Here is a 12,231-nt window from a genome sequence, read left to right as displayed (position 1 = left end):
GATTTGATCCACTAAATCACAAGAGCACAGTGGATTACATTTGCAAATAGGTAGAGGTCGCAGTTCATTCATATGCTACCATAGAGCTCTGCATTTTGTATAATTGTCATTCACCGTCATATTTTCCTGTTTCAATGAATATATTTCAGACTGTAGAATTGAGATCCGATGTGGATCTTGTTGGGAGAAACTCCTACTTAAATCTTTCCAGACATCCCTAGCTTTATCCATATACATTATGCTTTGAGCTATGGTTGGATGAACAGATTTGTGGATCCAAGAACAAACCATTAGATTACACCTTCTCCAGGCGACATATTGTGAGTTCGTCCTGTTCGGTGTTGTGATGCTACCGGCGACCACACTCCATTTGTTCTTCATCTCCAATGCTACGCGCATGGAGATATTCCAAGAACCGTAACTACAAAAAAACGCCTATATAATGACGGATTTAGCGACGGAACTGTTCCGTTGCTAAATTAGCGACAACGTAGCTACGAATTTTAATTTTTGTGTTATATAGATATTTAGCGACGGAATAGCAACGGATATTGCGACATAATGTTTCCGTCGTTAAATATGTAGCTAAATTTAGCGGCAAACTTTGGCGCAAAATATAGCGACGGATATTTCGTGGGTTGACTTCGAAAGTTCTATTAATTTTAATTGTGGCATTTAGTGACGGATTTATGAATCCGTCACTAAATATAGCGACGGATTATGAAATCCGTCGCTATATTGTTCACGATTACATTGAGGTTTGTTTATTTTAGCTACGGATTATAATCCCTCGCTAGATAGCGACGGATTATGAAATCCGTCGCTAAATTATTCACGAGCGGATTAAAGTTTATTTATTTTAGCGACCAAATGGGAATCCGTCGCTAATCTCATATATTATATGTTATCTTATATCTTATATACTCTTTTAATAATAATAATAATAATAATAATAATAATAATAATAATAATAATAATAATAATATAATTTTCTTTTAATAATAATAGATAATAGATAATAGATAATAGTAGAGACAAATTTCTAAATCCCTAGCGATGTACAGTCGTTATATTATAGACCGCGGTGCACATGCACCGCGATAAAAAACGACGCCGTTTCTTTAAGTAAAGAAACGGCCTGCCGTTAGAGTTAACGGAGTCCGTTTGTTTGGTGTATTAAACACCAACTGACACTACAGTATATCCAAACCGATACTGCAGTTATATCAAAATGATACTGTAGTTATAGTGAAATGAAACTGCAGTGTATATAAACTGAAACTGAATAACATTTCACATATTTGAGTGTATATTGTACAATGAAGCTGCAATTATATCAAAATGATCATGTAGTTGTGTTTTAATAAAACTATAGTGTATATAAAATAAAATTAAATAACATTTTCACATATTTGAGTTTATAAATATCGAATGAAACTATAGTTATATTGAAATGAAACTGTAGTTGTGTTCAACTGAAACTGCAGTGTATACAAAATGACACTGAATAACAGAGTTACTTTTTGCAAAAGGGTGCGAAACGGCGGAAATAAACACTGTTAATTTTCATTTTAAAAAAAAAGACGCGCGGTGCATAATCGATTATGCACCGCGGTGCATAATATAATTTGCCAGCGATGTATTCATCACTCTCCGCCATCTGCTCACTCCGCGCCTCTCAGCCATCTGTCCTCCTCCAGTCCTCCACCGTCTGCTGCACTCCTCCAGTCATCCGCCGTCTGTTGCCCTCCTCTAGTCATCCGCCGTCTGCTGCCCTCTCCGTCGTCGACAGAGGTACATGCTCACAGCTCTGTGTTTCTATGCATATCCATAGATAATGTTTCTTAGGGCTGCAATAAAGGTTGAAAGCATTTGAAAGATTGGTAAAAAAGCACGTGAAATATAAATAGATTGAATTTAAAAGATTGATAAAGGTTGAAAGCATTCGTGAAATATAAATTGGGTGATGTATATAGATCTTAGTACAGATCTTAGTTCGTACTTTATGCAACAATACTTGTATGACTAATCTTATTAGACTCAATGATTTCTTCATTTTAGTTTAAAAAAAATAAAAATTAATGGTGAATCTGTCTAGAATCCGTAATTAAAACTAGTTGATAAATTAGTAACTGAATCATGTTAGAATTCAGTATGTTCTCATTCCTTAAAGATCTACAAATAGGGATTTCTACGTACTTTGAGGGTAAAAAGTTATAAGGTTAATGAATTATCTAGGTTGTCCTATGTAGCTAGCTTGCACAGCGAATGCCTCAACTCTTTAGGTACTCTAATTTCTTTCTTTATTTATTTCATTCCATCTTTGTCTTCCTAATGTTTGCTCAACCTTCAATATGAGTTTGTAACTTCTGTTTCTATACTTCTAGAGATAAAATTGATACAACTGTCTGGCTTTTTGATGCTCCACAATCAGAGGGCCAGTTTCTGCGTCTAACTATTCAAGAAGCAACCAATTCTCTTGCTGTTGCTTACAAGGTTCTAAATTTCTTATCTATCTATTTAGCTCCTAGCTTTCATTCCTAGTTTTCTGATGGTGTGTTCAGGATGCACCATCAAATGTTTTGAAGAATTTGGAGTCACTTCTGCTGAAAAGTTATAAAGTGGTATTGATATGTTCCATAGATGACACAAGTGCAATGGGATATACGGTAGTGTGGTTATTATCATTTAATGCCTGGTATTATTGAATTTTTGCTGTAATCTGTTCCTGGAAATGGGTTCTATATTCTTGGAGCTCATACTGATAGCTCCTGCTTGAAACTAAAGTCGACTACAAAGGTAATCTAGGTTTGTGTTCTAGGGAGAAATTGAAACACATGTTTATAATAACTGTGGTTGCTTCGGGTATGTAAAGGTGGTTATCTAGAAGTTGGTGTACAAACATATGGAGGTGGTCTCTGGCATACGTGGTTTGATTGTGATTTATTTGTTGCTGGGAGGATAATAGTAAGAGAAAGGAAAGACGGGTCAGAGTCCTATGCACAGCGGCTGGTGAGAATTCAGGAGCCTATAATGAGAATCCCTACTTTGGCAGTACACTTGGACAGGTACACTGTTAGCATAAAACTATGATTGTTTATATTTACTATTTGTACAATATATCCTGCACTGTACAAAAATATATCCAGAGAATTTTCTCTATTGCTCCATCCTCCGTACAATACATTATGAATTTCTAAATTAATTGCTCTTTTGTTTAAATTACAATCTTGTGCCAGACAGATAGTGTTCAGGCATGGATACTTTACATGGATCCTTTGTCTTGCATTGAAAAGTAATAAAAGTTTAATGGGAATTGGTATATAAATATTTTCTTTTAAACATGACTATTTGATGCAACTTCTAACATATACACTGTCGAAATTCACAGAATTGTTTAAAAATTTCTCCAAATTTAATATATTAATTCTAATTAGTTTGTTTCAATTCAATATATTGACTCATCTTATTTTAGTTTTTGGGAGGTTAAGAAGAGAAGGTCTTACGCTTATTTGTGCTCAAATGTGCTTAATATAAGATTTAAACTGGAATTATCATAGTATCTTGAACTATAAGCTGAGTACTCTGACCATGAATGGGTGATTCAAAGTCTTCTTAATATCTTTAATAAAGTCTGAACATATATATATATATATATATATATATATATATATATATATATATATACTACATCTTCTTTTTCAAAGTTTGAAATTGTTTTGTATTAACAAGCATGATTGGCAGAGAGCTTCAAGCAAGTGGTTTTGCAGGGCCCATACCAGAAAATATTTTTGTACCAACAAGCTTGACAGTGAGTTAAGATTTCCTTTGACGATGTAATTAATACTCATGTTTTTAATTTGCAATAGAATCAGTGACCTTAATGCAGATGTTAGAAAAAACAATGTTACTACTCAAGTACGCAGCACAATGGGCCATATTGCTCCTGAATACTTGTCTACCGGGAAATCATTAGAAAAGATGGATGTTTTTGGCTATGGAATCATGCTTCTAGAGCTTGTAATTGGTCAACGTGCAATAGCCTTCTCTCGCCTTGAAGAAGACAACGACGTGTTATTGCTTGATCATGTTAGTTGGCGATGTTATTCACTTTTTTTTTTTTGTTTCTTGTTGCAAGACAAAAAAATTGTGCTTTTACTCAAATATACTTGGCATGATTTATTGAGAAACCGTATGGGAAATAGGCAGCACACATCTTAGTTTAGATATGTAATAATTGTTGTATTGACAGTTCAAGTATGTATATGAAAAAAAGAGGCTTCTGAATGATACTAATTTAGCTTTGAACCTATTGTTTAATACATGTATGTGGTATTAATTAATTGGTAGATTTTATTTTTTTTGGAAATTTTAAAAATTTAGCTACGGACAAAAATCGTAGTAAATTTGTAGCTAAATACATTCTAACAAATAAAGAATGAGAACGAACTAACGACGGAAATTTTCGTAGTTAAATTTCGCGACAGATATTTCATCTCTAAATTGTAGCTAAATGGCACTTATAGAAACAAAATAACGACGGAATATCTGTCGCTAAATTTAGCGACGGAATATCTGTTGCTAAATTTAGCGACGGAATTTTTCGTCGTTATTTCCTTGCAATTTTTGTCAATAAATCGTCGTGGAGAGGAAATTAGCGATGGATATATTTAAGTTTAGCGACGGAATATTCCGTCACTAAACTTAGCAACGGAAAAAAATTGCGTTGCTAAATTCTAGCGACGCCACTTTTTGCAACGGACAAATTCCGTCGTTAATCCGTCGCTAATCACTTTAGCGACCGATTTTTCCCCTTCTAGCGACGGATTTTTCCGTCGTTATTTTTGTGTTTTTTTGTAGTGCGCATATATATACCGCTACTTGTGAGCAGCGGACTGACGAGAATTGCATTGGCGTTCTCATTGCCCTACTAAGGTAGAACGAAGCTAAGTGAATGTCCTAACAGTTCAACCACTAGCACTAGTCTTAATTAAGGAACTCAATGGCTTCGGGAAGGTAATGAAGTTATCGTTATTTTTAATTAAGTCATTATTATGCCATAGAGTATACGCCAAAACCTATCATCAAAGTTCAAGCTCTAGCTGACTTCATTGTAGAGTGCACATCTCGGATGTCCTGAGTTCTTAATGGAAATTTTTTAGGATGGTGGGAAATGTATATTGAATTGATGAAGTTACAAGTGTGAGACACTATGAAGGAGGTATAGTTGATAATCTTGATATTTCATGAAGGGTTCAAGGCTTAGCTTATTATCCTCTTAACTTTGAAGCAAACAATGAAGCTAAGTATGAAGCAATAGTGAGAGGTCTAAGGTTAGCAAGGAGAACCAAAAAGAAGAAATTAAGTATGAAGGTACCTTTGATTATGCTTTGAATTCTCTAGCTATATGATTCTTTGATTATTTTTCTTTAATAAATTGTTTGAGTTCAAATTTTGCCAAAAAAGTCAAAAAGAGATCTTGTTAGTTCATCGACTAATAGATGATTGGTCAAAATGTATTTGTATACTAGGGAATTTTGTAATTTGTGTGTTTTTGATATCCTCCTATGTGAACGTATCTAAGTTTGATGCCAAAATCAAGAAGAGGAGATCATGCCCGTATAAATAAGGGAACTCATTAAGAGTCCATGTTATATATTTTATTGTGTGAACATATTAAATCTCTAATCTTGTAATTAATAATGTTTAGTGCATTAAACTTCTTTATAAGCATCAAGCACTTTAGGCTTAGATGACATTGACTCTCTTATATGGGAGGTTATGAGATCGAACCTCATTGGAGACGTTGTTGATTCTTTGTGCACTACAATGTAATAGAATTAGTAACATTAAAAAAAAAAAACTTTTTTATAAGCTATTGCTCAACATATTGGTGCCCCTATATTTTTTTTTTGAAAGCCAAAGGGCAATGGCATATATTAATTAATGAGAGAAGCCAAATAGTCAGGGGAACATAGTCCAAGTACATAGAGTGATCCTGATCAAAAGGTACCGTAGCTAAAGTATGAGCATTAACATTAACTAATTTAGAAATAACATTCAAAGAGCAATATGAAAAAAAGGGCTATAGTTGTCCGGCATTGGTCCTCCACCGCCCCTACTTAAGATAGGATGGTCGTAGGACTGGATAGTAAATGGTGTCGGAGTTCTGAGCAATCAGTCAATAGATCCACGTCCAATTCGTTGCGCTCCTTGAGCCATGATAATGCTTCCTTACATAAAAGAGCCTATGCCATAAGGGGTGAGAAACAACCCGAAAGTTTACCATTTTTTGTCGCTTTGAAAGAGCCATCCGGATGTAAAAGTACAACACCGTAGGTTGCGTCGCCCGAGTGCGGGCGGTATCCCCCATTGAAGTAGCAGCGTGGCCGGCCTTGCTGCAGTGGTGCAGCCGGTTGTGCGACGCGGTTCCCGCCCCGGCAGTGTGCCTCGGCATAGGCTGCCATGGTGGCAGCGGAGTTCCTCCATGCGGCGGTTGGGCGTGGCAGGCCCTTCTCCATACGGCATCGTTTCGGGCGCTCCATAGGTGGTAAAGGACCGCAACCGTCAAGCCAAGCTGCTCCTCTGTTAAGTTTGCCATAGCACCCATTAGCCATACTGGGAAAGAAGTAGCAACAATATTTGTAACAGGCAAACCTGAAATATTCCACACTAATTTAGAATAGTCACAAGAAATAAGTGTGTGCATAACATCTTCATGAGATAAACCACACATAGGGCATGTTGGATCTACTTCCACTCTCTTTATAATCAGGTTGTTTGTTGTAGGGAGGATATCACATAAAGCTCTCCACAAAAAAGTCTTCCATTTCGAGGGGACCTTCAATTTCCATAATGTAATCCATTTATCTAAGGCACTAGGATTATGCTCAAAATCTCCAACAATCTGTCTATATGCACTCTTAACAGAATACATTCCCCTTTGTTCCCTATACCAATACCATGAGTCATCATAATCCGGGCTAATAGGGATCCTAGATATACGAACCACATCCTCAGGTTCAAACAAATCATTCAAAATATGGGGATCCCACGAGTTTGTTTGCTGGTCAATCAAACCCACCACCTTAGCCTCACGTAGTTCCTCAGGCATCATTGTCTGTACTAAAGGGCTAGGATCATCAGGTAACCAGGGTTGCCCCAGATCAAATTTGTTTCCCCATTTCCAATTCTTCTCCGTACCCCAGAGCAAGCCATATCATGTGCAGCCATTATACTCCGCCAACAGTAACTCGGACAATTTCCCATTCTAGCATCAATAAAAGAGGTTGCCGGGTAGTAACGAGCCTTATATATCCTAGCTGCAAGAGAGGTTGGATTAGAAAGAAATCTCCATGCCTGTTTTCCCAACATAGCGAGGTTAAAGGAATGAAGATCCTTAAAACCCAAACCCCCATATTTTTTAAGAACACACAATTTGTCCCAGGCCTTCTAATGGATTCCTCTCTCTACCCCTTTCCCTCACCAGTATTTGTTTATTGTCCTCTCAATAGATAAACAAACTGATTCAGGCAGCAAAAAAATACTCATTGAAAATGTAGGCATAGATTGGGCCACACTTTTCAAAAGTACCTCCTTCCCAGCTTGAGACAACAGTTTTTTGTTCCACGACCCAATTCTCTATTTGATTTTATCCTCCACATAGGAAAAAACTGCCCTTTTATTTCTCCCAATGAAAGATCGCAGGCCAAGGTATTTACCAAAATTGGGTGCCTGATCCACCCCTAAACAATTTTCCACCACATCTCTATCCTCCCCCGTGGTATTCCTGCTGAAACAAATATTAGATTTATGATAATTGACCATTTGACCAGATAGGTTCTCATACCTCATCAGACACTTTTTAATCACACTGGCCTCGTGCAAATTTACTTTAAAAAACAATACACTATCATCTGCAATGAAAAGATGTGACACTGGGGGCTCCTCTAGCTACTCTACATCCATGTATTGACCCTGCTAACTGAGCTTTTTGTAACAGCAAAGATAATCCCTCTGCACAAATAATGAATAAATAGGGAGAGAGGGGTCACCCTGTCTGAGTCCCCGAGTTGGAATTATTTGTCCTCTAGGCACACCATTTACCACAATATTATATGTCACAGTTGTCACACATACCATAATCAGATCAATCCATCCCTTACCGAATCCCATTACTTCCAACATTCTTTTCAAGAACGGCCATTCCATCATATCATACGCCTTTGCCATATCCAATTTCAAAGCTCCCCACCCCACTTTACCGCATTGCTTTCTATTTAAAAAGTGACCAACCTCCGAGGCCACCAGAATATTATCTATAATTAATATTCCTGGAATAAAAGCACTATGGGACTCCGAGATTAGATTTCCAATAAGTGGTTTCATCCGGTTGGTTGTCATCTTAGCCATAATTCTATAGAGCACATTACTCAGAGCAATCGGTCGCATATCCCCTACTGTCTCAGGCACATTTTTCTTTGGGATCAAAACTACATTGGTATCATTTAAACCATGCGGGGAGAACACGCGAGTTGAGAGTGTTTACAATCAACATAGACACATCCTCCCTAACTACATCCCAAAAATGCTGATAGAAACCGGGATTCATACCATCCGGCCCCAGAGCTTTATCAGGGAACATAGAAAATACAACCGTTTTAACCTCATCAATATCAAAAGGGCGCAACAGGGTAGTATTACGGGCCAGGGTAACACGTGGGGAAAAATCATCAAACAAAGGATCACTGCATACAGAATTACTAGAGGCAAAAATCCCTTCATAATATTTCAAAATAACCGAGTTCATATTCTCCCCCTCCACCCAGTCCTTTTCATCATTCTTTAATTTGGCAATAAAATTCTTTTTCTTGCGGGTAGAGGCATACCTGTGATAAAACTTTGTGTTAGCATCAGCTCTACGTAGCCACTGTTGCTTTGCTCGCTGCCTCCAAAAAATATCCTCTTGGGCTTCCAGCTGGGACAACTGAATCTCGAGATTTTGAAATTCAACTATCGCATCCGGATTGCCCCTGTGCCTAATGGCATCCTGTTTCATACGCAGCTTCTTAATACGCTCTCCAAATTTCTGAAAATGATCACCACCCCACCACATCAGACTGTGTTCACAATATTGCTAACAATTCAGCAAACCCTCAGTCCGTCGGTCCTGCCAAGCAGTCTCAACCACCTCCCTACAGCCCTCATCCAGCAACCAGGCCATCTCAAACTTGAAACCTCTCGGGCCCCTTCCCCTTTGCATGCATGGCGCATTAATCCTAAGGAATAGAGCCGAGTGGTTCGATGTACGAGTCAGAATATTCTGTACAACTGCATGGTGATTGACACCCCCCACGATGTCGTTGTCAAAACCTTATCCAATCGTTCCTCAATCCAATTGCTTATGCCTTTACTCTTCTCCTAGGTAAACTGATGGCCCCTCATAGCTATCTGTGCCAATCCACACCCATCCACCGCCTCCCCGAAATCGCGAAGGAGACTACTTGGGTGCGGGTTTCCCCCCCTCTTCTCGTGCTGATATAGGAGATCATTGAAATCCCCTATTACAACCCAAGGTAGTGGGGATCTCCCACCTAGCGTTCCCAATAGCTCCCACGATTTCCTTCTTCTATTTTGCTCTGGAAAACCATAAAAATACGTCATTCACCAAACCGTATCACTGCCCAATAGAACTTCCACATCCACATGATTTTTAGAGTAACTCATGAGGGTAGCAATATTATTTTTCCTCCAAAGCAACGCTAAGCCGCCACCATTCCCCTCGTTGTCCACATAGAATAATCCTTCGAAACCTAGCTTGATACGGAGGCGTTCTGCATGCTCCCATCCAACCATAGTTTCCATTAAGTACACAAAATCCGGCTTCTTACTGGACACCATGTCCACAACTTCTCGAACTGTCCGTGAATTGCCTAAGCCATGGCAGTTCCAACTTAGGGTACTCATTGGGTCGGGCGGGCTTGGGAACCAGTGCCCGCCTGCTGCAAGTTTTTTGAAAAATCTGCCATTACAACATCACTCCCATCCAATCCTTGTCTCGCACTCCCACCTCCTGAGACCTCACGCCGGCGCTTGGACACGGCAACCACAACAGATTCCTCCTCGGAATCCCTACCCGCCAAAACCCCTTCGACCCCTTGCTGCCCCGCCCCTGATCTCCCCTCTCCCGAAATAGTACCCCGCGCCGCTGTTGGCGGCGGTAGAAGCCAACTGCCGCCGACCAGCCTCGGTCCCCGGTTCCCTCCTGCCCGTAACTCCGGTCCATATGGGTAGTCCTCTACTGGCACCACCAAATCCCTCGCACAACGACAAAACTTGTAGGCATGGCCAAGCATTCCACAAAAAAAAAAACAATATGTATGTAGTCGCTCATACTTGAAATATAGCCAACAACTTGTTTTATCCCGCTTTATAAACTTCATTCGGCGTTTCAATGGTCTATCAACCGATAACGAAACCCTAATTCGGTAAAACGTTTTCCATGACATATTCTGAAAACAGTCATCCCTTTTCACAAACACTCCCAGATAATTTCCAATCTGTTCCTGGATCAACTCAGTCGTATTCCCTGTGGGCAACTCATAGATCTGTACCGACATATCAAACGTGTCCAGCTTAACATTCGCAGGCAGAACACCATCAGGAACTTGCTTACAGACAAACGTGCTATTATGATAAGATAATGGCCCCTAATCAAGGACTCGTTGCACATCCGTTATGTGATGAAAAATGAAGCCTGGACTCCACTTACCGGTTGCCAGACGTATGCCATTACCTTACTCATAAACTCAAGTTTAACAAGCTTCCTTGTCAAGAAACGGCCTACCACCCCCCATGATTCCTCCTCCACGCCAGCATCCTGCCCGTCACCCTCCTCCTCCACTCGTGGCACGAACGCTTCCTCCTCCTCCTCCTCCAAAGCCAGATCGGCCCATCTAGCCGTGAGCCCTGCCACCGCCGTACGCCCTGCCATCGCCGCTACTTTACGAACGAACCGTCGCACGGCCCCTTGTTACGAAGAAGCGTTGCGAAGGTGCTGTCAAAGCCGTTGCCGTTCGTCGCTGAAAGCAAAGGAGTCGAAAGTCACCGGAGAAAGTTGTCGAAGGAGCGACCGGAACCGTAATTACCGCTACCTGTGAGCGGCGGACTGACGAGAATTGCATTGGCGTTCTCATTGCTACAAAGCTAGAGAGGATCCTCAATATCCTCAAGGTCTTAATTGCCTGTTGAATCAAAATGTACTATGCTTGAAAATACATTTTATGAATTAGTGCATACAGTTAGAACAAAGCTAAGTGAATGTCCTAACAGTTCAACCACTAGCACTAGTCTTAATTAAGGAACTCAATGGCTTCGGGAAGGTAATGAAGTTTTTGTTGTTTTTAATTAAGTCATTATTATGCCATAGAGTATACGCCAAAACCTATCATCAAAGTTCAAGCACTAGCTGACTTCATTGTAGAGTGCACAGCTCGGATGTCCTGAGTTCTTAATGGAAATTTTTTAGGATGGTGGGAAATGTATATTGAATTGATGAAGTTACAAGTGTGAGACACTATGAAGGAGGTATAGTCGATAATCTTGACGTCTCATGAAGGGTTCAAGGCTTAGCTTATTATCCTCTTAGCTTTGAAGCAAACAATGAAGCTAATTATGAAGCAATGGTGAGAGGTCAAAGGTTAGCAAGGAGAACCAAAAAGAAGAAATTAAGTATGAAGGTACCTTTGAATGGGTTGCAAAAATCCTGCCTAGGCACCGAGTAATCGGCGCCTAGGCGCCAGGCACCCCTAGGCTGTGGCGATTTTCCCCCTAGGCTCCCGCCTAGGAGACCGGCCGCTTAGGCACCCGCCTAGCGCCTAACTCGGCCAATTACGCCGAGTTTACTCGTCAATTTCTGTCGAGTTAGCCGACTTAACCCGGCCGGCTTGACCTTGCTAATTTTTTTCATATATATATATATATATATATCGGCTTGACCTTGCTAATTTTTTTCATATATATATATATATATATATATATATATATGTGTGTGTGTGTGTGTGTGTGTGTGTGTGTGTGTGTGTGTGTGTGTGTGTGTGTGTGTATATGCACCTACACACGTGCACTACTTTTCATTTTTTCAGTTAGCCGCCTAGGCGACCGCCTAGGCCGTCTAGGCGCTAAGCGCTACTCTACCGCCCAACTAGCGCCTAGCGCCTATTGCAACCATGC

General features: G+C 39.8%; 1 protein-coding gene and 1 long non-coding RNA gene across 2 annotated transcripts; one reads left to right on the top strand and one right to left on the bottom strand.

Annotated features, from left to right (window-relative positions):
- Window positions 1-2,445: 2,445 nt before the first annotated feature.
- LOC109150845 lies at window positions 2,446-2,625 on the top strand. The gene is made up of 2 exons (XR_002049230.1): window positions 2,446-2,496; window positions 2,565-2,625. It is a non-coding gene; the product is annotated as an uncharacterized LOC109150845 (long non-coding RNA).
- Window positions 2,626-7,125: 4,500 nt separating this feature from the next.
- Window positions 7,126-8,412, bottom strand: LOC109150757. Its single transcript, XM_019298742.1, has 2 exons — window positions 8,140-8,412; window positions 7,126-7,359 (listed from the first exon to the last, which is right to left on the bottom strand). Exons 1-2 carry the CDS (start codon window positions 8,410-8,412, stop codon window positions 7,126-7,128), a joined length of 507 nt encoding a protein of 168 aa, XP_019154287.1.
- Between the last annotated feature and the right edge of the window lie 3,819 nt (window positions 8,413-12,231).

Source organism: Ipomoea nil, unplaced genomic scaffold (genome assembly GCF_001879475.1).
Source record: "Ipomoea nil cultivar Tokyo-kokei standard unplaced genomic scaffold, Asagao_1.1 scaffold2280, whole genome shotgun sequence".
Taxonomy (NCBI): Eukaryota; Viridiplantae; Streptophyta; class Magnoliopsida; order Solanales; family Convolvulaceae; genus Ipomoea; species Ipomoea nil.
The sequence above is the reverse complement of the archived record's forward strand: the minus strand, read 5'-3'. Positions and strand labels throughout refer to the sequence as shown.